This window comes from Melitaea cinxia, chromosome 1 (genome assembly GCF_905220565.1).
Source record: "Melitaea cinxia chromosome 1, ilMelCinx1.1, whole genome shotgun sequence".
NCBI classification, from domain to species: domain Eukaryota; kingdom Metazoa; phylum Arthropoda; class Insecta; order Lepidoptera; family Nymphalidae; genus Melitaea; species Melitaea cinxia.
The window spans coordinates 5299228-5323948 of NC_059394.1; the positions used below are offsets into that span (position 1 = coordinate 5299228).

At 33.0% G+C, this 24721-nt stretch overlaps 1 protein-coding gene across 1 annotated transcript in view; it reads right to left on the reverse strand.

The window, feature by feature from the left end:
- The window catches only part of LOC123655583 (guanine nucleotide exchange factor DBS-like), a 114715-nt gene that overhangs the window by 56489 nt on the left and 33505 nt on the right, over positions 1-24721 (reverse strand). Inside the window, exons 2-11 of the mRNA XM_045591354.1 lie at positions 17575-17776; positions 16994-17084; positions 16523-16753; positions 15835-15968; positions 15587-15706; positions 15388-15508; positions 14002-14152; positions 13702-13856; positions 7454-7624; positions 6915-7052 (exon numbers count right to left, since the gene is read on the reverse strand). Coding sequence (XP_045447310.1) covers positions 6915-7052; positions 7454-7624; positions 13702-13856; positions 14002-14152; positions 15388-15508; positions 15587-15706; positions 15835-15968; positions 16523-16753; positions 16994-17084; positions 17575-17776 — 1514 coding nt within the window. The remainder of the gene's footprint in view (positions 1-6914; positions 7053-7453; positions 7625-13701; positions 13857-14001; positions 14153-15387; positions 15509-15586; positions 15707-15834; positions 15969-16522; positions 16754-16993; positions 17085-17574; positions 17777-24721) is intronic.

Here is a 24721-nt window from a genome sequence, read left to right on the forward strand (position 1 = left end):
AGAAATAGTTTTTTAGGTTTTGAAATATAAAATAATATAAAATTTCGAAATAAATTATGTCTGTGATTACAAAGAACGTTCTAGCAAATTTGCAAACAGCCAGCGCAACAGTCAGGCGCTCCTCAATAGAACTCAGGGTCAGGGGTCAGGAACTCGTCAATAGAATTAGAGCTTCAAACGAAATCGAGCGCTATACATATAGCGGTTTTGACAAACAGAGTCACACAAACGGTATAATAGACGCAGCTGCCATTGCATTATACTACGTTTGTTATGTTCGCAGTACGATTTTGAACACAGATTCTTAATTTATTTTAATTTGCAGTTATGTACTTTAACACTGCGGAAGGAAGAATACGAGAATACAAAGAATTTATTTCGGTCGACTATAATAATAAAAGTTACTGTACATTTTTATTATACACAAAGACTAATTTAATAAGTAGAATCAATGAAATATTTTGGCGATGCAAGGTATATTTTTTATCAGATGTAAAAAGATGTGAGGTCACATACACGTAAATAAATTAAACGTGGATTTGGCTTCGTACATTTGGGGAATTTTAATGATGAATTTCGAAGGCTTTTATTACATTTTCGTTCATGGAAAAAAATTCGAAAATAATTAATAGTCCAATTATTATTCTCACAATTGAAACTGATCTATTTCATTATTAAGAAAAATTTGCAAAGAAACAGTGTCAATACATCGGGTATTTTTAATGTAGGAAGCATCGATATGTACTATACCATTATAGCTTGTAAATATTCCACTATCAGACAGCAACATTTCCTCTGGCAATAAGACCGTCTCTTGTACATTTCTCTTAAAAATGTTTACAGTGTACCTGAAGAAGTTATTGAGTTGCAATGATTAGTATGTACTCAAAGTGTATTATTTGTATATCTGTAGATAAGTTATTCTAACCAGGTATTAGAAGAATTACAACAACAAGCAATCGTTTGCGTACTGATGTCTGAAAATATAATGTATACGATTATGACGTACTGTCATGTATCGTCACGGATATTGCACCAATGGCCTATAATTTTATGGTTTACACAATGTTCATGACCACTTTCACTTGCTTTGCCATAAAAAATGTCATCCATATTAAGCGTACCTTACCAATATTTATTTGATAGCATACCTTCCAAATAACGTGTATGCAGTAATGGTTAAATAATATAATAATAATAATAATAATAATATTTTTCGTACTTGAATGTACTGTATTTTATTGTTAGTGTATAATTTGACCATCTTTTAATATTATCATCTTCAAATTGTATTTCTATTACTACATACGTATATACGTTAAAAAAAGTATAAGCGTACGATTCAGCCTGTAATATTCCACTGCTGGGCATAGGCCTCTTTCTACATGTAGGAGAAGGATCAGAGCGTAATCCACCCCGCTGCTCCAATGCGAGTTGGCGGATATATTGCGTACTATGAGTAAAGATCGCTATCCGGTATACATGATAATAACCGGGACCGATAGTTTAACGTGCTCTCCGAGGCACGGAGGGGAGATCAACAAGGACTAACAACCAGACCGGAAATAAATATTTGTATAAACACAAATATACACTCCGAGCGGGAATCGAATCAGCAACCGTTAGTGTTTAGGCGCCGCCGACATAGCACACGCACCATATACTTTTTTTAATGTAGTGAATATATCATAATTTAATTAAAAGTATACAAGATATATATTTTAACAACAGCGATAATATTTAACGTTTTCCAACAAATTATTTCGGTCTGTATAAATGAATTACTTTCCCACATAGGTTGTATTGTTCTATGATAAACAGGTTATGTCATAGAGATTAAAGTCAAGTTACGTAAGACGTGTAATATCATCACGACATGGGAAATAATTGCGTGGTCGAGGTAGCCAAGAGAACAAGTTTAGTTGCATATTTTTTATAGTAATTAGAAAATTTCAGGAAATGTCGTTAAAGAATCCGTATTAGTCTGGATTCTTTCGGAAAACGTTTCCTTTCACTTCGAATGTTTTCGATTTAAGTTTTTTCTTACCATTTATATAAAAACTAGCTGTTGCCCGTGACTTCGTTTGCATGGAAACCCATAGGAAACATAACGTTTTTTTTTTCCAAACGGAGTACATAAAAATTAGATTATAATAAATTATAATATAGATTGTAGATTATTTAATACTGGTTAAAAATTAAAATTCATATCACAAAGTAAGGGAGAGCCCTAACTCAGTTAGAAAGCATCTAAACAATAAAGGTATGATCACGTTACATATATTAATATGTTAATGCAATGAAAGTTTGTCCAAATTTCTCTACATATTCATACATAACAATATCATTAATGAAAAAGTACTTTAAATTTTTCCACTGTAACTTTCTTCAAGATTGCTAATAAGTAATAACAATGAAATTAATAAAATAAGCAATTTAAACTTAAGTATTTTACCTAGAGAGGAATAAAAGTTATTTTGAGAACAAGTCTAGTATGGTAACGGCAGCAACATGTAAAATCTAGAACTCAAAATACACCTACTATTTCTATCAGAACAGACCTACGGTGAAAAGATAGTTATTACGAAAGAAGGCGATTATATTAATCCTATACATATAATAAAGTTAACAAGGTTCCACAACCACATTGGAACTTAAGAAGCCGACCGATGGCGGGATAACCATCCAACTGCTGGCTTTGAAATACACAGGCCGAAGACGGGCAGCAGCGTCTTTGGTGCGACAAAGCCAGTACTGCGGTCACCAACCCGCCTGCCCAGCGTGGTGACTATGGGCAAAACACATGAGTTCACGTAATTTTTGGCGTAAACTTGTGGAGGCCTATGTCCAGCAGTGGACTGTATAGGCTGTAATGATGATATAATAAAGACGCCGCGTTGGCGCAACGGTTACAGCCATGGATTATATCTGTTGCGCTGGCGGTTGCGGGTTCGATCCCCGCACATGACAAACATTTGTATTGGCCATACAGGTGTTTGCCGTGGTCTGGGTGTTTGTGCAGTCCTAGTGGGTCTCCCCACCGTGCCTCGGAGAGCACGTTAAGCCATCGGTCCCGGTTCTTATCATGTACACCTGATAGCGATCGTTACTCATAGTAGGGAATATATCCGCCAACCCGCATTGGAGCAGCGTGGTGGATTAAGCTCTGATCCTTCTCCTACGTGGGGAAAGAGGCCTATGCCCAGTAGTAGGATATTACAGGTTGAGGCGTTACATATAATAAAAATCGATAATATACTGTATCTCGGTACATTATTAATTACATGTATACATTTGTATGAGCCGAGGTAGCCCTTCCCTAATTTTGCTTAGTTGCGATTGATTTCTGATTAAAAATCTATGTCTAGCAAACAAAATTAAAGACGAATTTATTTTTAGAAGGGGTAATAAGACCATGTTCCTATAATTTAAAAAACGATTCGTTTTACTGACGAACGTTTTAATCTTAACGTCTCAAATTTAATTCGAATTTCGAATATTTCAAAATGTCTATTTAGGAACCGGCCTTTAGTCAACACCGACAGATTATGTCAGATAGATGATGTCAGATTAATACAGATTATAATATTTTAGTAATTATTCTAAAATGAAGTAACTAGTATATCAATTTCAGTAAGACAGAACTGCGATCAAACATTACTACGAACCACCGTTAAAACGTAACACTTTTTTGTGACTTTCAAGTAAAATGAGTGACAGTAAAATAACTATTATTTTGTATAAAGACGCGGATATAATAACCAGGTTTCATAATATCCAATATAAATAATATATAATATTAGCCTTCAGTAATGATACCTTGGACGACCTCCACATATGCTTTCTCGCACTTTCTACGTAACAACTACTGGTTTTTGCATATTTTTGTAATCTGGACGTATAGTGCAGTTCCTTATTCGTAACAAGTTTTCATTACACATTATACAATATCCATTAGAATACTTTGTTGCTTTTTTGCTAAGCAAACATAAAAAAAATGTCACTGTCAATTTTAAGGGTTCGTAATCACTTAATAAATTATGTTGTTTATTTAAATGAAATTGAGAAATATGGAAATGTAATTACCGTATACTTATTCTATTTACCTTTATAAATTTCTGTAAAAGACAACTATGCTGATGAAAGAATAGGTTTCATATGTATATTCACGTAATTATTTATACACATACAAAAGTATCATATATATTAATACGCTAAGGTTAAGATGTATGCCTCCCTTTTTAGAAAAAAAGTCACAATTACTCCACATAAATTATATATTATTTTATGGATAATTGCTGGCTCTATCGGCATCAAATAACTAAAAATTTATTATTGCTTTTGTTTTTGTAAATTAATTAATTATTAAAATTATATATATGACGGCTTTAATTTTGAAACTACGTCAACATGATTGACGGTCGGTAATTGTTTTTTTACTTATTTAGTACAAATTATTCGCACGGGTATTGCTAGTAATATACTATTATGTTTTATGTTTTTTTCATTCAAAAAAATTCTTCAATAGCCTTCATTACATCGAAATGTATTGCACTTTCATATGACCCGAGAGGGAATGTACGAGTAGGTACTAAATAGTATCATTTATATGATCGTCGCGTAGTTAAGAGTGAATGACTTGAATAATAATGAATTGTGTACAAACAGGAAAGTTGCACCTGATACGAAGAATGATACGATCTTTTTCTTTTATTATTCTTGAACTTTTTTCGTTTTTTGTTTTTTAAAAGAATGAAGTAGTACAGATATTATTTTTGTTCCCTTAATAAAATTTATAGCAATATTTTAAAAAACTTTTGTTAGCCTGTTACGCCACTCAATTTAAAATCAACACTAAATTACCCGCGAACTTTTAACTTTTAACAGCGACTTTTGTCAGAATTACAGAATAAAAAGAATCTTCACTGGTGTAAAATCTTTCTTGCCCGTTTTTCCTATCTATGCCTAGGGAATATTTCAAAAATTTTAATTAATTTTCAATTCATTCAGCAGAAAATATGACTGGCTGAATAAAAAGCAGAGATTGTTTTGTGGTATGTGTAATATAGGTGTTTTTAGCTTGTGTTCACCTAAAAAAACGTAGTTTCATAATGTAGGATATTTTTATTTAGTTGAGAAGGGTAGAATGGTATTTTAGCCTCGATTCATGACCTTCTTTCCCGGAACTTGCTTGAGAGCGCTACAGAGGCCACTTAATTTGATGCAGAGGCGTATATAGAGGTAATCTAGATGCACGAAAATTCACCTCAGAAAAAAAACCTCACTTAAAACGAATCACTATGTAAATATTTATCTTTCTAATACAACAGGTTATTGACTCGCTTAAAATAACTATAGTTGTAAATTATCGAATCCACCTTCATGTGGGCTAAGCTTCAAGAACCGATTATATCTATAAATAAAATAGAAGTGACTGTCTGTGATTTCAAAATATTGCGGTTTTTCAAGTGTATTTTGTTATTTACACGATACTAAAACACAAACGAATTAAAAAAAATTGTCTCTTTGTCTGACCTACTATTTGTCCGGGCTAATATCCAGAACGGAATGAACCGGTTTAGCACTGAAGAATAGAGGAGGTTGTGGAGCAATATATAGGCTATTTGTTATCCCAGAATTTCCGCGAAATCGGGATTTGCGCGAGATAACCGCATTTACCGTGCGATTATATATGAGATCTACCGTCCAAATATATATGAGATATCCAAAATAAAAAAATTAAATAATATATAGTAGTAGTAGTATAATAATAAATAGGTCAACTTTTTTAAGCTGGAACATTCCAACATATACTTTTTATCAGGTAATTCGCACGGGATCAGGATCATGCTGTTAAAAAAATATGCGTCCAGATACAATCGCGAACGAAGTCGGGAGTACAGCTAGCTAAAAAATCACACATCTTCATTACGATTTTTTTTTTGCCTATAACTTTTGAGTTTAATAATTATTTATAGTTTTTTTAAAGTTTGCTATAAGCTCGAAGACTTATTACTTATAGCCGATAATAATAATTATTATTAATATCCGATAATTATTATTATTATTATACTAACGTTCCTAGTTTATTTAACAGGGGTGAGAAAACCAATACTCGACTGAATATGGGTTGACTTGATGACAGTTATAGCTCCTTTACTATTATATCGATGTGGAATCTAAGTTCACTATTTTTACGCGACTCCAGAAAAACTTAAACGGGCTGACCAGGGAAGCAGCTAAATCTTACTGAATATACAGTAAAATAATACCGTTCTTAAGTAGTGTTGTGTCTCTGTGGTGAGTAAGAAAGGCAGAAGTCCTATAGAGGGTCAGCGGTAGGGTCGGTAATACACTTGCTTGCTTTGTGTTGCAGGTGTCCACAGGCAGATCAAACTCAAAATTATTTTATTCAAATAGATTTTAAAACCATTTATAAATCGTCACTTTACAAATTAAAATTATATTTGACTTAATTTATTATTTATAGTTAAGTGAAGCTACCACCGATTGGGAACGTAGATTCTGCAGAAAGGATCGTGATCTCGTCGCTTCGTCACCCAAGAGGTATTTATTATAACAGTAGTGTTTTTTTAAAATATAACTAGGTCGGCAAACAAACTTACGGCTCACCTGATGATAAGCGATTACCGTAGCTTTGACGTCTGCAACACCAGAAGCATCGCAAGCGCGTTGCCGACCCTATCCCCAATTCCCCCCGGAGATCTGGTCACCTTACTGACCAACAGGAAAACAACACTGCTTGAAAACAATATTATTTAGCTGTGATCTTCTGTATAGTCGTGGTACTACCCAAGACGGGCTGCTCCATATTTTGAGCAGGAAATTTCTGCTGCGCCTCAGTTACTGCATATTTTGAGAAGGACAGCTCCAAACCTTGAGCGGGAGCGTGCACGTACCTGCGCGTCGAGCGGCGCGGCGGAGTGCGGCGGCACGGCGTGCACGGGGCGCGCGGGGCGCGCGGCGGCGCGCAGCAGCGACGCGCGCTTCACCGACACCATCAGCCAAACGTCCTCCACGCGCTGGCACACCTGCGACCGAACCCCACGTTATATATAAATACGTTAACGTGGTCTTCTTCAGCTTGGCATTATTAATCACGATTTTTATTGCTAGTCTAGTTCCAGGGACAGACATGTCAAGGCACCTACTTCATACGTTGTTCTCATACTGACGCACGACATGACCATACAACCCTACGAACCGCTCTTGGAGCTTAGGGGGCGTCCATAAATTACGTGAGGTGTTTATTTAAATTTTCTGTGTGTGTGTGCGCGTGGGCGTGTGTTTGCGCGTGTGTGTGCGCGTGTGTGAGCGCGTGTGTGCGCGCGTGTGTGCGCGCTTGTGTGCGCGCTTGTGTGCGCGTGTGTGAGCGCGTGTGTATTTTGTGTGCGTGTGTGTGTGTGTGTGTGTGTGTGTGTATGTGTGTGACCTGCGTGACGAGCGCGCGCGTTTCCTGCGTGGCGCTGGTGAGCAGCATGTCGCGGAAGGAGTCGGGCGCGGCGAGCCCGAAGCTGCGCGCGTCCTCCAGCAGCTTGTCCACGGCCAGCAGCCCGCCTTCACCCGCCAGTAACTCTACGCCCGTCGCGCACCACTCGTTCGCCTGTGATACGTTTATGTCAGAACTTGTCATTTCTGGCAAGCGAAATTATTTAAGTTTTTATTTGCCAGTAAAGGCACTTCGAAGGACGGTCCACCAATTTAAGAGACCTGTAGGCTTACTCTTGACTTCAATCCCAATCTCACAAAAACACGAATTCAATACAATTCCAGTTCCAATCTGTAATATTTTGGTACTCTTGACCAAATCGAGCTTTCAATTTAATTGAAATTGGAATCGAATTGACGAATTAACTCGTTAATTTTTTTTTTTTAATTATAATGTGTCTCCAATAATTAATTATTATCTATTATATCGACGTATCCGTAGAACAGAGTCCGATGTGATCATGAAGCAAAAACGAGTTAAATAGCTAGACGAGATAAGCAATTCGAGCTCTACAGACGTACGTTTTTAGAATTTTCGTATTTTATTTAGTTTCGGAAATATAGAATCGAATAACGTTCTATCTGACATTTGCTCCGCATAATAACGCACTAACGGCCGAACCCAATATTCAATCTAAAGATAGAGATAGGTAGTTATCATCGACTGCTAATAACTAACTATCTATCCTTTGTAGTTGTCTCAATAATTCGCATAGGGGACTACTATCTCCAGTTAGCTGTAGATAGACCGGCTACCTGAGCTCTCCCTTACATTCCAGTATACGCAGCGTCACAGACTGCCTCAGTTATGTTACACAGATGTTTTGTAGTATTTAAATTTGTCATACAAATTTTATTCATATTAAAGTAATCTTGTTTTATAAAAATATGGACAAATTAATTTTTACACAGACTTTTTAATTTATAATAAATGATATTATTTTAATATGGAATGCACGGTAAATCTAGTAACGGAACGTTTTAATAACACGACACGAAAAGACGCTACGAGGCCCATTACGCTTTATTGAATCGTCGTTTCGTTTGAATTTGTATAATTTTTTTACAAATCAAAATTCAAATTATACAAATCATTGCAAATTATGAATAAAGTAAGTATTATTTCACAAGAAACTTATTATTTTTATTCAATTAATTGTTGCAAAAGAGCAATATCACTTGAACTGCTACTTGAACTTGAGTCTGCCATTATTTTTCACCCGAAATTAATTTTATTTTAAACAAAGAAAATACTTTTGCAATTAATAAATCTTAGTTATCCCCCGAAAACTATAGATCGGATATTGTTGTTACTAAAGATAACCAACGTTACTGACAGATAGAACTCTATTATTATTGGGACGCTTACACTGTCATTTTCATACGAACTGTTATCTCTGGTAAGCTATCCTCCCTCTCGTCGATAGACAGCTTTGAAGGATAAGATTGCCTATCGTCGACAAGTTTATTGGGTCAGTAAAATGAATGATAGATAGATATTTCTGTCTCTAGTAGGACATAACCAGAGATAGATTGAATATTGGGTTCGGCCGTTAGTGATCAAGTGACGGCGCGTGGGCAGCAGGAACGGCGCGGGCGCCCCGTCCGTTCGTCACTCTGGCCGTTGTTCGTTGGAAAACGGGTATTTTTGTGGCATGCGCTTAGCTTTACTTCCCTTTGATATAAAAGTGTAATTCATCGGTGCTTTGCATGAAAAAACATATTTTTAGAGATGTTACGATCTCGGAAAATGTTGGATATGCTCAAAGATGACGCAGAAGAGCTTGATCTTAATTCAACATTTACAAAATATGATGCTGTTTATACAAAGAACAACGTAAATACTGGTAAGTTGACGATTTTTTGTTACATTATTTCGTGATATAACATTTAGGTCTTAAATTAATAAATATTATTTATATGTATTTTTTTTATCGCAATTACTAGTTGTGGGCGATCGATTTTTACATAAGACGTTTTTTGACGGAGGGGTAGTGAAATAGCATTTTGAGTACGAAAATGCGTTTGTCGTAATACATATTCACTTGGTAGCCATTATTAATATAATAACAAATAGTAAAAAGTAGAAGTCCTATGTAATATTAGGACAATTTTATACGAACAAAATTGAACTTTGAAGCATTATATGTGACTATCAGACGTTTTTCTACGGAATCTGTGATTCGATTCAGCGGTTCGATATTAAGATGGGACGTTGTTACAGGGAAAATTAAATCAGTTAGGACGTTGTTCGTTTGAAATTATTGCTATTTATAAATATTTTTAATTCAACATTTGTTCAATTAATTGCTAACATATTATATTAATAGTATTTTATGAATAACTACAATAAATACAGTTTTTTCTTTTAATTTTAGTTGTGTATGATAACGAAACCACTATGACACATCAAACGTCATCATTGCCTCCTGGTGCAAAAGAAATTTGTCAGGAACTAGCTGACGTATAGGAAAAAATCCTGCATGAAGATAATGGAACCAAAGAAATTACCTGCGACAGCTCAATACCGAATGCCACGTCTGATCTGTCTACCGAGAGAGTCTACAGCAATCAACCTAGTACACTTTCTTTGGAAGCACCTTCTAGTTTCGAAAATTCACCAATAGCCAGCTTGAAAACTTAGAAGTTTTTGACGATAGGTTTACTCCGATAAATTTGGGACTATCAGTGCTAATTCCCATTCCGTCTCCTACTAATTTCAATAAGTCCTGCGATAACATTTTCTGCGCTAATCATGTAGACTCTTTGATTTCTTCGTCCTCATTTAGCACTACAAATACGCCTGCTCTTTCGTACTCAATCAATTACACTACACCTACTACAACGACTAGAAAGCGGCAGAGGCACCCATAAGAATGGACAGACCTTAAACGCAAATCCTTTAAGAACTTTAGTAAAAAATACGTAACAAAAAAGGGTAAAGCCGTACGTAGTACGTAGGCGTAAAAACAATGGGGCCATCGTGTAAATATTGTTACAAACGTTCTATCAAAGATTCCGATCAAAATAAAGAAAAAAAAATGATGCCTAAACAATGACACTGTTAATAATAGAAAACATAGTTTTAAGTAATATCTCCCACTGATTACAGGTAATCCCATGCATCTCACTGCGAAAAAATGGAAGTATAACAAATTATGTTCATTTATAGTCTTGCAGTTTCAACTTGTATCTTTAAGACTGCGTGGAAGAAGTACGATGGAAGTGCTATATTAGAAGAGGACAGACGGGGTTGTCACGAAAAGCACAACATTGTTATAAATGATGCAATGAAACAAAGTGTCTGTGACCATGTTCGGGCATTTGTACCCAATGAATCGCATTATATCCGTAAGAACAGCCAAAAACTTTACCTGCAAGGGGACTTAAGTATTGCGAAAATGTTGAAATTATATCTTCAATGGTTCGGCTCAGAGGAATACGCATCTAAGGCTATAAAAGAACGCCAGTATCGTGAAATTGTCAACTCAAACTTCAATCTAGCTTTCCATATTCCCAAAAAGGATCAGTGCGATGAATGTCCAGGAAAAAAAATCTTTTGAAAAACACCACATTGATAAGCAGGCTGCAAGGCATTTAAAATGCCAAGGCATTTAAAAAGTAATTATAGAAGCACATAACAGATTAATTTATTGTTTGTCTACGTAATATTTCCTCTACACACATCTAGGCTACGAAGTAAGTGATTGATAAATTAATGAGGCTGATTATTAAGTGACTTATTTTGAGTTCAGTCACTAGTGAAATATTTAAAAATACGTTTTATCCGTATTATTTAATTTTGTGTATTACCCACACATTAGGGAATTCTAAGCATTTTAAATATCTTATTCTATACTTTACAATTAAATTGTATCTATACTATTAACTGGTAACGTAACAGTTAAAACTTAAAATAGTAATTAAATGGCATATCGTATCATATTATTTATTGTATGGTAACACGTTGATACAGTTAGTCGGAGATGCAGGTTCGATCCCCGCTGGAACGGTCGATTTTGGATATGATATTAAAAATGCGTTTTTTTTCGTTGTTATCTTCTTCTATATAAATAAAAATAAACGTTGCTAAGCGCATAACTCGAGAATGGCTCGACAGATTCGGCTAATCTATTTTTTGGATGTTCCTTAAAGCCCGGTAACGGAGGTTTTAATACAAAAAAAAAGAAACTAAAAAATAATAATAAATTAATTTTTACTATTAACGAAGTCTGTCCGGGCAGCTAGTGATAAATATTCACGTACCTTTATAAGTTTAAGACTGCTATTAAGTCCTTACTGTAATTCCTCTAGGCTACTTATTTACTAGTTACCTACCACACAATAAATAATGTGATACGATATGCCATTTAATTACTACCTATTTTAAGTTTTAACTGTTACGTCACCAGGTTTACATACAGTTTAATTGTAAAGTATAGAGCCTCGTCTAGGTGCTTCTAATTGTAAAATGATAAAGGCTTAATGTTATTTGAAAATCTATGTTATTGTTTATTTTATAATTAAAGCATTTATTTTGTTTTATTAGTAGCATAGATCTGAAACTTCTAACCTAATCTAGCTGTGATGTGATTGCTATTTAAAGCGATGCCATCTAATGGTTTTGTTACCTATTTTGTGATATTTTTTAAATTAAAAAACAATTAAAATTATATTTTCGTCTTTTATTTAGTTACATTAGAGTTTAGTTATAATTAGGCTAAAATTATGTTTTATATTTCAATGTTATTATTCACAAAGGACTCTTAAAGGTATGGGTAATTCCAACAAAAAACGAACCATTTTAATATGGGACGTCACTTATTTTAGACATTTCCGTAAAACAACATACAATATACACTACGGACCCAAGCTATTCCACAGTAAAACGTCATATGGTAACATAGAACTCACTATCTCGTGTTATAAACGCTTAAAAAATATACGCTACAAAGCATTTTACAAGACAGAGGCAATGTAACAACATACCAAAAAATCAAAATGTCAAGTCTCACCGTTTAAGAGTTACAAAAGTCAACAACTTCTTCAGCCTCTACTGAAAACTATCAAATCTACAGATCGGACTTTATTCTACGGATGAGTCGATATTGTAATTCCTTAAATTAAACCTAAAACTGATTTTTTTAAGCATAAAAACGCAAGATATATTATACAATGTGGCATAATGTGTGTTGTTGTTAAAAAAAAGCTCACGACTGGCGCAATTTTGAGACTTCTAAATTTCAAATTATCTCAATTACGTATTATCTTAATTTATATTTATAATTAACTTATCTTCTTTCTTTATTTAGTTCTGTAATAATTTCTGCAATTTTACCAGTGTTAACCTTAAATTAGTGAATACAAAAGTTTATTAATATAGTTAAAACAAAAGATATTAGAGACTTAAATACTGTGATTTTTAGTTAAATATTAGAAACATAAATACTGTGATTTATACTAAAATATTCGAGATATAAATGCTTTGATTTATATTTAAAAATTGCTACCTTAGGTTAAAACAGGATAAAAGGCTAAGGTTAAGTATTTAGTTCTATTTTAATAAATACTGTGATTGTGATATTGTTGATAATATAAAAATATACATAGTTAATATGTTAAAAATAAGCACCAGTCGCGCCATTATCTTAATAAAAAAACACTTTAAGATACACAATCGCACACTAAAAAGTTAACTTTATTGAAATGAGTAAATTCGGTCCCAAACACGATTTCCAAGTCGAAAGTCAACTTCAAAATATCGTCAAGAGTGCAAAAAATGTATAAGATCGAGAAATCCCAATTGCTATTAGTTATATAAATTTCCACTGTAATTGATTCAAATCGTGCGCTGGTGTAGTGTTCAAGAGTACCGATTGACAAGTTCTCGATCCCAAGCCTAAATTTCAAATAGTATTAAGTTTCAATAGTAAGCCTGCTGTTAATGAATCTAAAAAGACAGTATAATCCCATTTAGCCACTAACGATATGTTACGAATTTTCTAGTTTAGGAACCAGGATTAGAATGAGTTTGAATGTGATTTATTATTCAAATGTGGTTTTATATTTCTTGTTCTAATTTAAAAATACAGAATAGTTGTATCAACTGATATTTTTAAATTAATAAGTGATTAAATTGAAACAATAAAAGTATTATTGTTAAATGAATTATAAAAGTAAGAAATACTTTACCTTGTCTATCCTATCCATCAGTTCTCTCGCTTTTATTAACAATAGATTGCGTTTTTGTATTTTTTCTATCAATAATGAACTAGTTCGCCTCAATTCTTCGCATTTAGATTCTATGTGGTCCACGGAACTTAACGGGTCTTTCATCAACTTTTCACCTATAAGTATAATAATGAGATATTTAATTGTAAAGTTTAACTCAAATATCAATATTTTACTGATTTATTATACTACACGGCTAATTACTTTGTTTTTCAGTCAAGCGAGCAAGCCATTTTTTAAATAGTAAAAAAAAAAAAATACCTTCATCAATGACTGCTGAAGCGGCATCAAGGTCACTGTTGCAAAGTTTTTCAAATTCGTTTGCTTCTTGAATAAGGTCATCAACCCTTATTGCAGTTTCTCCAACCTCAGTCATGTCACACGCGTTCTTTAGATGGGAATCTAAAGTGGCCTAAATAAATTGTATTGAAATGAGTATGTAGTATAAAATATTTATATTCAAAGATTTTTAATATTATTTTTATTAAAAAAACAAAAAAAAAAGTTTATAATAAATTTAAATAGTTTGAACTAGGCTGTATGGATTATAGTCCTTTGCCTTTCCCTATTGGGGATAAATTTTAAAACAAAAACATTTAAATAGTTTGACTTGTGTCTATAAAAAAAGGTATAGGACAGCTTAGGCCATCTATAAAAAAAAGAAAAAAGACATATTTGACACATAACCTTCAACTTGTGAATTTATAAACAACATTTATTTGCGAGTTTGTAAAATAAGTAACATGTAAGTTAAGTGAAGTTTACTATTTAAAAAAATAATATTTGCAGTGCCAAAATGACTTTAGACATAGTGTGCAACTTCCGAAAATGCAGAAAATCTTTATCGAGTCACGCGTGGGTAACGACATGTTCACATGCTTTTTGCGTCGAACATGGTCAAAGGGAATTTAAGAGAAATGCAGAAAATGCTTTGACATGTCCAGCGTGTGGGACGGAACTAAGAGATAAATTCGACGTAATTCAAGCTGATCTTAAACCAAGTGAGACGTTTAAATCTATCGTTTTAGCGGGTTTAAAACCTGATCTTATCATGGACGTAGCTATGCGAGCTATCTCGTTCTGGTCATACCAAGTTGAACAAGAGACTTTGTATCAAGAGAGTGTGGCAAAACATTCAAAGGACAAATTGCAGTGTTTAGAAGAAGTTAATACTTTAAATGTACAGAAAATAAAAACGGAGCTGGACACATGCAAACGTAAGATAAATTCTTTACAGATTGAATTTAATAAGAAACGGAAGCAGGCTGAAGAATTAACAGCGCGTTTAGAAGAAAAGACGAGACAATTACAAAAATTGACATTCCAACTCGATGCGCAAAAACGAAAAGATATTCGTTTACAGAATTTCGAAGATAAAACTGACAATCAAGAAACGTGTATGAATATAACGGATTTAGTCGGCAAAAGGGCGGCATCTGAAGCATTTGTATTTAAGCCTATGAAAGATACTGACGCAAATGCAATATGCTCCCCGAAGACACCATTGTTTGACTTCCGCCAGAAGAATAAACGTTCAAGTTTTAACTTTAGACCAATACGATCATAGCTAATCTATAAATTCTCTTTTGTTATAATTGACTTGTAATTTAAGCATGTTAATATTACTCTAGTAGTAAGTGTATTTACCTGCATTTGTTTAAAGTTTAATAAAAATGTTCTAAACATTAACCAATGATTTAATTTCATTGAATGTTTCTGCCAAAAGTTGTCGAATTGTTTTTCAGTCTCCTCTAGTTGCACAAGTAATCTGCAAGAAAACGAATATTAATATAAAATTAACAATTTGCTAAAGAATCAAACAAGGTTCCAGTCATTTATACTCTACCTTTCAACAGCTGCTACATGGCTAATAATGTTATAAGTTAGATTTGGTTTTCGCACTTGTGTCAACAATTCCTCTCCTTGAGTCGTTGCTGACGACAGTTCAGCTTTTAAAGATTTATATCTGAAAAAAAATATACATATACATTAGCTTTGCACGAAAATTCAAATATCTTCTTTTTTAAGGAAACATTTATACGAAATTAGCAATTAGGTTGCTGAAAGAGTTTAAAAGAATTAATGATACCTCACCTAGATTCTTGACAGTCTAATAATTCTTTGGTTTGTGTTGGATCGTTCCCCATATCGCAGTCTACTATTTCGTGCATAAAATTGTCTAATTTACTCGATATTTCTTTCATTAACGTTGAAAACTTTTCTAATGCCTGAAAGAAATTTTGTCCTTTTCTTGTATTTTGATAGGATACCAGATATAAAATAATTAATGATATTTTTCTCAGGTCTTCGTAAGGCGATCAGCTCATTACGAATCTTCCTCTTTTGTCCACATATGTGATTCAGAGCGCAAGGGTTAAACATCATTGATAATTTACGTTCATAATTAAATTATAAAAATTACGCGCTATTAAACACAATATATTATTTCTCAATTCAAGTTCTTAAAAGGATACAGGTTACGTTTATTGACTTTAATTGCTAATTGTAATTGTGATGAAGTTTCGTTCTTATTAATGTGTATAGAACTAAATTCGATGTATAGATTTTCGATTCAAATATAATTACAGAGTATTCAATTACATTACTTTTTAATAGTAGTATTTTATTGAGATTTAATACACAACTGATATACATAAAATTGTTCACCAACAATTAAAAATTACTTTCTTTTTTAATTCAGTTTCAACTTCACGACTTTAAGAAATGATTGCATAATCCTGTCTTGCGTACTTCAAGTATTCAAGTATAGAAGAGCACTCACGATTCGCTGTTGAATCCACTCTGAATGTGAGTACTGCAGTTCGCCGCCAAGGTCCGCCGTCAGTTGAGATCTATCGAAGTTTTCGTATAATTCCTCGACGCTCGAACAAACGAGCACTCGAAAACGAAACTCCTCTTTGAATAGCTTACTGCTAACTTCTGATAAAGCCTTCTGGAGGAAACTCGCTGGCCGTAGGACATATACTGCGTGAATGATACCCGGAAAAAACTCCTGAAATAGAAATAATAAGATTGTTCGTAAAAGTTTTATGACTTTTTATGAATTTTTTAGTAGTTATCAACATTTCTCTCAACGTGAAAAGCAGTAATATAACTACGGTTGATTACACACATATCTAAATATCTTTTTTTCACTTTTTGTATTGGCGATTAAATTTAAATAAAGTTATTGTTTGAAGGTATGGGATTGTGTTACAAGTAATTTGTAGTTTATAAATAATAACAAACTTACAGATATTCGTAGCAAAACAGCTTTGACAGAATTCCATCTATCTTTCCTTCGATCTATTATAATATGGAAGCCCATGTCAGCTTCTAATATACTGAAACAGTGGAAAAGACTCAATTTATGGACTCTTTCATTAGTCGAAAAACCTAGAAATCTTATTCGAACGTATTTTTAGAAATATAATTAGCACGAGACCGATTCTGTTAATTTATGTGTCTATTGTATTGAATGTAATTTTAATACTGTTTCTTTACGGTGTGGAACTCTACATGTTTTCATCACATATTGTAGAAAATCACTCTACCAGCTATAATTTTAATTGACTATTTCTATCCTTTTCGTTCCGTTTGAGAAGATTTTCTCTATTTAATATTGTATATTAATATATGTACATTAAGCAGATTTTTTATTTGTTTATTTGTAGAAAGTGACTTTTGGATCAAAATATATAAAATTATATCAAAAAAATAAACCATTACGTGTATTTTGTTACATTTGAAGAATTTTGATTTACATTCAATTTCTGTTATTAAATGTTACTTGATGTTAGCAAGTAGTAATATTAAATCAGTAATAATGCTTACGACGGCACGGAGGTGAGGTAGAGAAGGAGGCGTCGGTATTCGGCGGCGGTGAGCAGGTGGAAGTTATTGTTGTCGGGGAAGGTGATGAGTGGGCGGTGGTCTTTCGCCAGCCCGCCCGTCGCCAGCGCGTACTGCGGTAGTAGCAGCTCACCCACACTGCGCCCGTCTTCACTATCGCTACCACAGCCATCGCACTCCGCTTCTGAAACATGCATTGATATTTTTATTACATAAGAAGAGGAGCTAAATAACCGCACAACACACAACAACACCTACAACAGAAATATAATCATTGAGGTCTGCTGTTATGTGTGCCTAAAAACTCAAAAATACTTCGTAGATTTCGATTAAGTCTTTAAGTTTTACTTCGAAAACTTGATTTCGATTAAGTCTTCAAGTTTTACTTCGAAAACTTGACCTTTTCTCTGAAAATAGTCTGTTTATTTTATTTACAGTTAACAAAATTTAAAAACCCACGAATTTGTAGGGATTACGTTATCTTAGAAATTTTGTATTAAGGTATAGTTTTACTTTAAAAAATTCATCGGTAATACACAATCAAGCAATGCAGACAAATCCGAGAATATCAGGTACTCAAATATAATGAAAAATATATATTTTTTTGTTTCATTTAATGTTTTTTTTTCGTTTTGCATACTGAAAAATACGGACCTGATTTTTTTGTTAGTAATGACATTTTCCATAACATTAAATTATCTCTCAATAATCGTATAGACGAAAAAATCTTATCTTCATGCCGTATACGTGCCGAAGCTTATTTTAGTGAGTTTGGTTGATGGTAGTTAAACATGCGATCGACCTTACGGTAACGATATTAATAACGTTTTTGGAATCACGTAAAATCATGAACACTAATGACGCTTCAAAAATTACACTCAAAAAATAAATCTTAAGTCTTATTGTCATTAATTATGATTAATACCGGTTATTTAATAGCTAAAACGATAATTTTGTTGATATGTTAATACCAATGTGTAACTTTGACGACGTTTGACAGTGATGGTCTGATGAAGAAAATGTTATCGATCAGTAAATAACAAAGATAAGATGAATACCACTACTGTAAATACTTTGTTATAGTTCTATTTATATTTGCACGTTTTATGTGGGTTCTGAGCACTTTAGATACGATGTGGATTTAAGTAAAATATAATCCCACCAAAAACATTTTCATGTAAAATGTTGCCAAGACGAGATCATATGGCTCGCACTATCAAAAAGTTATCAGATCTCATGTAGAGCCAAGCTTCTAACTCTACACGTCCTAACTCTACAAGCCCTAACTTCACAAACTCTACACCTTAGTCAAAATATGTGGCTTGGCCGTTTCGCTACCTTCACGTGGGCGTAAGGTGAAAAATTTATTCACTGTTTATTACTTTTCTGTTAGACAATAGTTCTATTAAAGAAAAAATAAAAAGAAGAAGAATAATTGATATACATATAATACCAATAAAAATAAAAAGAGAATATATATATATATATATATATATATATATATATATATATATATATAAATGAGACAGGAAAGTCGTCATCTACAACATCGGCAGCCGGTAGTAACGAAACGGCCAAGCCACATATTTTGACTAAGGTGTAGAGTTTGTGAAGTTAGGGCTTGTAGAGTTAGAAGCTTGGCTCTACATGAGATCTGATAACTTTTTGATAGTGCGAGCCATATGATCTCGTCTTGGCAACATTTTACATGAAAATGTTTTTGGTGGGATTTCACTTCTTTTTGTAAGTTGCTTATGACAATATTATAGCTGCATTTTACCTCCGACACATTTTATACCATAAATATCATCCAATCTTCACCATATTCGGTTAAAGCACGCTGTTTTTGATTTTATGTTGAACTGATATGCAAACGGACCTCCGCCAAAACTTAAATACCAAAATTACACAATGTAAATTTTCGACCTAAACCAATAACCGATTTTTATTTTTTATGTATTTTATTATTATTATTTATAACAAGGAGTAACTAGGAGTCCCTATATCAATTTTCAGACCTCTAGCATCAAAATTTGCGGATGTCTCATACAAACTTCCATCCCCTAGTTTTAGGGGTTGGGGGGTAAAAGTTCCAAGTTTTAGAATTTTTTTCTTGTTTGTGTACTAATACTAGCTTACATACCAAATTTCAGCTTTCTGGGACTTCAGGAAGTACTCTAAGAATTTTGATGATCATCAGTGAGTGACGAAATCGGGGTTTTTTAGACATCAATAAAATCTAAAGTATAAGTGCTATGTAATTGAAACTTTATATGTTTAATAAGTTCACTATTGACATTATATTCCGAGAATTTTGTTTATCTAGTATAATCCAAACCCAAGTTATGGGGGTTCAAAAAAACGACGAAGCACTTCGAGAAAAGATAGGTAGTGCTTTTCGTTTTTTTTTTTTTTGGCTCGTCTTGGCGGGGGCACTACCGTGCCCCCAGATTCATGGCGAATGTATACCTAACCTTGATATTCTGCTCAACGGAGCCATTTATAGTGCATACCTGGTTGTGGACAAAGTGGACCGAAATCATCCTTTAGCACGTTTTAACATTAAAATCTGATAATAATAATAATAATAAAAAACCGCTAGCGTCGGAAATATAATATGTATACTATAATATGTAATGAAAATAAGCTAAGCTTTGGCAACAAAACAAGTCTGAGTATCTTAAATCATTTTTGGCTATAGTAGTATTACACTCACTTTGAAATGGAAAATCGATGACCGGCGTTGTATCATGTAACAGTAGACCAGATAACAAAAGATCTCACGAGTGTGCTATAGTTATGGGCTAGCGGATATAGAAAAAAGTGAAAAACATCCGTCGACGTCAAAGTGAGAACGGATTCCCATTCGATCGGTTTAAATGGATATATTTGAAAAAGAACAAAGAAACAATTTTAATTTCAATCATATTTCTCTGGTCGATCAGTGATAAGTTTTGTTTTCAGTATTTTTGATTTTTTTCTTTCTCTAGTCTAGTTATCGAAACATGATTGCAGTATGTTCCTAAAAATAACTTAGTACCAGTAGTTTGCGTAGTTTTTTCAGCAGTTAAATAACGAGTTGAGTGGCTAATCGTGAAATTTGAAGTATAAAAAGAGGTTAACTAAAAATAACACATAAATTAGAACAAGATTCATAAAAATTTAAGAGCGAGTTTTAAATTTAAGACCTCGTGATTAGTAGTAAAAGAGAACATCAAACAAAATTGCGTAGGTATATGTCTACATGAGGTTTTATCTTTAATTTAGACTGATTAGTTAATAACTCTATAGAAAAGTAATGTATATGTAATAACTAACATTAATAATTTAATTCTTGACCGTTTGTCATACGTTTTATAACTAATTTCGCTAGAACTGTCAGCAGCGAAAATTAGAAATGTGTCACTTAATATTAATCACTACACGTAAGCATTTCTTTTTTTCGTGTAATGCTACTCCTATTACAAACTATACGACTTCGTATATATTTGTGTTTATAATATTATATGTAATTATATACATATATAAATAATAATCTTAATCTTAACTGATCCAGTAATAATATATATAAAAATACAAATAATATATATAGATTAATAACCTAACCACATTGATGAATAATAGTGATTACGAAAAAATAGTCAAGTAAATACGCGTTATCAAAGAATACTCAAAAAGTAGTCATCAGATCTCATTTAAAGTGAGGCTACATGACACGCACGACCTTTCGATTAAAATAAAAATCATCGAAATCAGTCCACCCAGTCAAAAGTTCTGAGGTAACATACATTAAATAAAAAACAAAACGAATTGAGAACCTCCTTTTTTGGAAGTCGACTAAAAATAGTTGATATATATAAATAAATATAAATTGCAAGTTCCTATATTTTTTACTACTTTTTATAAAAACAGCCCGTAACTACTGATCGATAAAAACTCTTCAACCTTTTAGTAATGTACATTTAAAAACACTTTTAAGTTACTCAAGTAAGGTAGACTAGGTCCGGTAATTTCATGCGCCCCAGTGCTCTTATGTCGCCGCTAAACGCTATTTAAAAATAGTGGTTGGTGGTAGAAGGGTGAAAATTTAGGGTTGTGTCTATTTTTCAACGCAAAATCATAATAAAATAAAAAATAAATTATCTATCTAAAAATTAAAAAAAATATATATTTAGGGGTGCACTACCCTTAACATTTAGGGGGATGAAAAATAGATGTTGTTCGATTCTCAGACCTACCCGATATGCACACAAAATTAAAAACACCGCGACACGAGAATTTTATATATAAGACTAGCTGACCCGGCGAACTTCGTATCGCCTAACAGTCGATTCTTTAATTTTATTAAATTTTTTTTACAATATTTCTCTCCGTAAGAACCATCCTCTTACTTCAAGGAATATTTTAAAAAAAGAATTAGCGAAATCGGTCTAAACGTTTTCGAGTTTTGCGCTTAGCAACACATTCAGCGACTCATTTTTATATTATAGATTAACTGTATCAAACAGTATGTTTTACGCACCTATTGTATTTCATAGGTAAGTATGTCATTGCTATAATGTGACATTTGGAAGCCTATAACACATCAACACCGTAGCTTTGTATTGTTAAAAAAGCATGTAAAAAATTAAAAATACGTGCAGTGGTGGAAACAAAAATAGTAAATTATATTATAGATATCTGATTATAATTTTTGAAAAATATTTAGGTAGGTATGCACTGAGATAATTGTGTTTGCTCGCAAACGAAAAAAAACCGACTTCTATTACATTGACGAGTAATACAACGTAGATCGACGAAAAGCAGACGAGCAGTGGACTGTATAGGCTGTAATGATGAAATTAATGACTCATAATTTTGAGAGCTTTATCTATATTAAACACGTTTTTGAAAAGTTTATAAAATAAAAAACGAATAGTTAGTACTCAAAAACAGCCAAACGAGTTCACATATTTTAAGCTATTCATTAAGTTATTACTTCCAACTTCGTGCTTTGTATTGGATTAGCTAGTTCAATGAACTCGGTAATAGATAAACTCACGTGATTATCGAATGCCTCATAGATTATTATTTATGTGGGTAATTTGTATTATTATCCTTTGTTAATCAAATTCCAAAAAAGGAGGAGGTTCTCAATTCGACTGTATTTTTTTTTAATGTATGTTACTTCAGAACTTTTGACTGGGTGGAGCGATTTCGACAAATTTTCTTTTAATCGAAAGGTGGTGTGTTTCATTTGATCCCATTTAAATTTATTTGAGATCTAACAATAACTTTTCGAGTTATATCTAATAATGCGTTTTTACTTGGCGCTTTTTTCGTCGATCTACGTTGTATTATACCGCATAACTTTGTACTGGATGTACCGATTTTAATAATTCTTTTTTTGATGGAAAGAAGATATCCCTAGTTTAGTACCATGATAAGGAAGGAATCAAAGGAGAAATCGAGGGAAACTCTCGAAAATCCGCAATAACTTTTTACTGGGTGTTTCGATTTTGATAATTTTTAATTTAATCGAAAGCTGATGTTTTTCATGTGGTCTCATATAAATTATAATCATATAATTTATATATTTATCGAGATCTGATAACTACTTTTTGAGTAATCTTTGATAACGCGTAGTTACTTGACTATTTTTTCGTCGATCTACGTTGTATTACTCGTCGATGTAATTGAAGTCGGTTTTTTTTTCGTTTGTGAGCAAACACAATTATTACTATAATTAATTGCGTTTCATGTTTTGTTAACTTAAAAAAATGTTTAAATAATTACTCTATAAATCTCAATTTAATCTCAATTTTGTCTCAAATATGTCTTATCAACCAATTACTATTTCATTTGACGTATAAAGGTAAAATTGATTTTGCAAAACACTTAGAACAATCTTTACTTTGAATCCATGGGAATGGATCCTATCTTTTTGGTTGGATTTTGTACTAGATAGGTAACTATACAAAGTCATCAACGTCAATACGAACTTGAGTATCACACGGAATAAGAAGTCATTTGTATAAACATCTCAATAAATATCGCGGTACGTAACAATTCTAGCGGTGTTCGTTGCACGTTAGTAATTTAAGACAAAGCGTCACTGTCATAATGTATCCGATTATAAAGAAAAGCGTACATGGAGGGAACACAGCAAGCACGAATTAACTGAAAGATTTAAGCAATTGATAAATATTGAATTTTCTGGAAGAAATAGCCATAAGTCCGCACATTGTACTTCACAGTCTGTGACTATCATAAAATATGCTTAAAGTATAACCTAAATACCTTGAAAGAGAAAAGGCAAAATGTTGACAGGCGTTTTTCATTTTAAAGAAGGGGTTCATATATTGCTTTAAATTTGTGGAAAAGGTAAGCAGTGAATATGTTCACTTTGACATACAACACATTGAACATATTGTGTAGTCGGAAGTAGCAGGAGTCAGAGGCAGCAGAATGTACGGTTCTAGTGTAAAAGACTAGTCTCCCTAACACCGACAGCAGCGATCACATTGACATTGACACAGACAATTTCTGGTCTGTTGATCTGGGTATGTCTGTGGTAAGAAGAGACGTTTGTCCTGCAATGAAACGTTTACAATTTGATTAAGTTCAGTTTAGTTCTATGAATATAATACAATGTTTTAGTATACGTTTAGCCTGATACACACAATCACGCACAATGTAAAAGAAAAAAGAAATAAGTAAACGCAAGTGCTATTTCTTGAACAGTTAAAGCTGTGTTCGGAATGTTCACAGTTCATTTCACAGCATCACCGGAATAAGCACGTGTAGCAAAAATCTAATGCATATTAACGACTAACAGATTAACTAACATATTTTATAATTTAAAATACATACGAAAACTTGTTTCACTAAATTTACTATCCAATAACTATCACTAGAACAGTTTAAATAAATTAGAATGATGCGTAAATAAAGACAATATAACTATTAGTAAAAAATGCAGTACTTTTTACTGCACACGAATAGATAAAACAAAAACAAAAATATTTGGAATCAAAGAATGACGTACAAAGGCGGTCTCCTTGCTAGATTGAGCGATCTCTTCTAGACAATCGTGTAGATATATTAATTAAATACAAAATCATTGTTTTCACGATCGAATATCAAAACT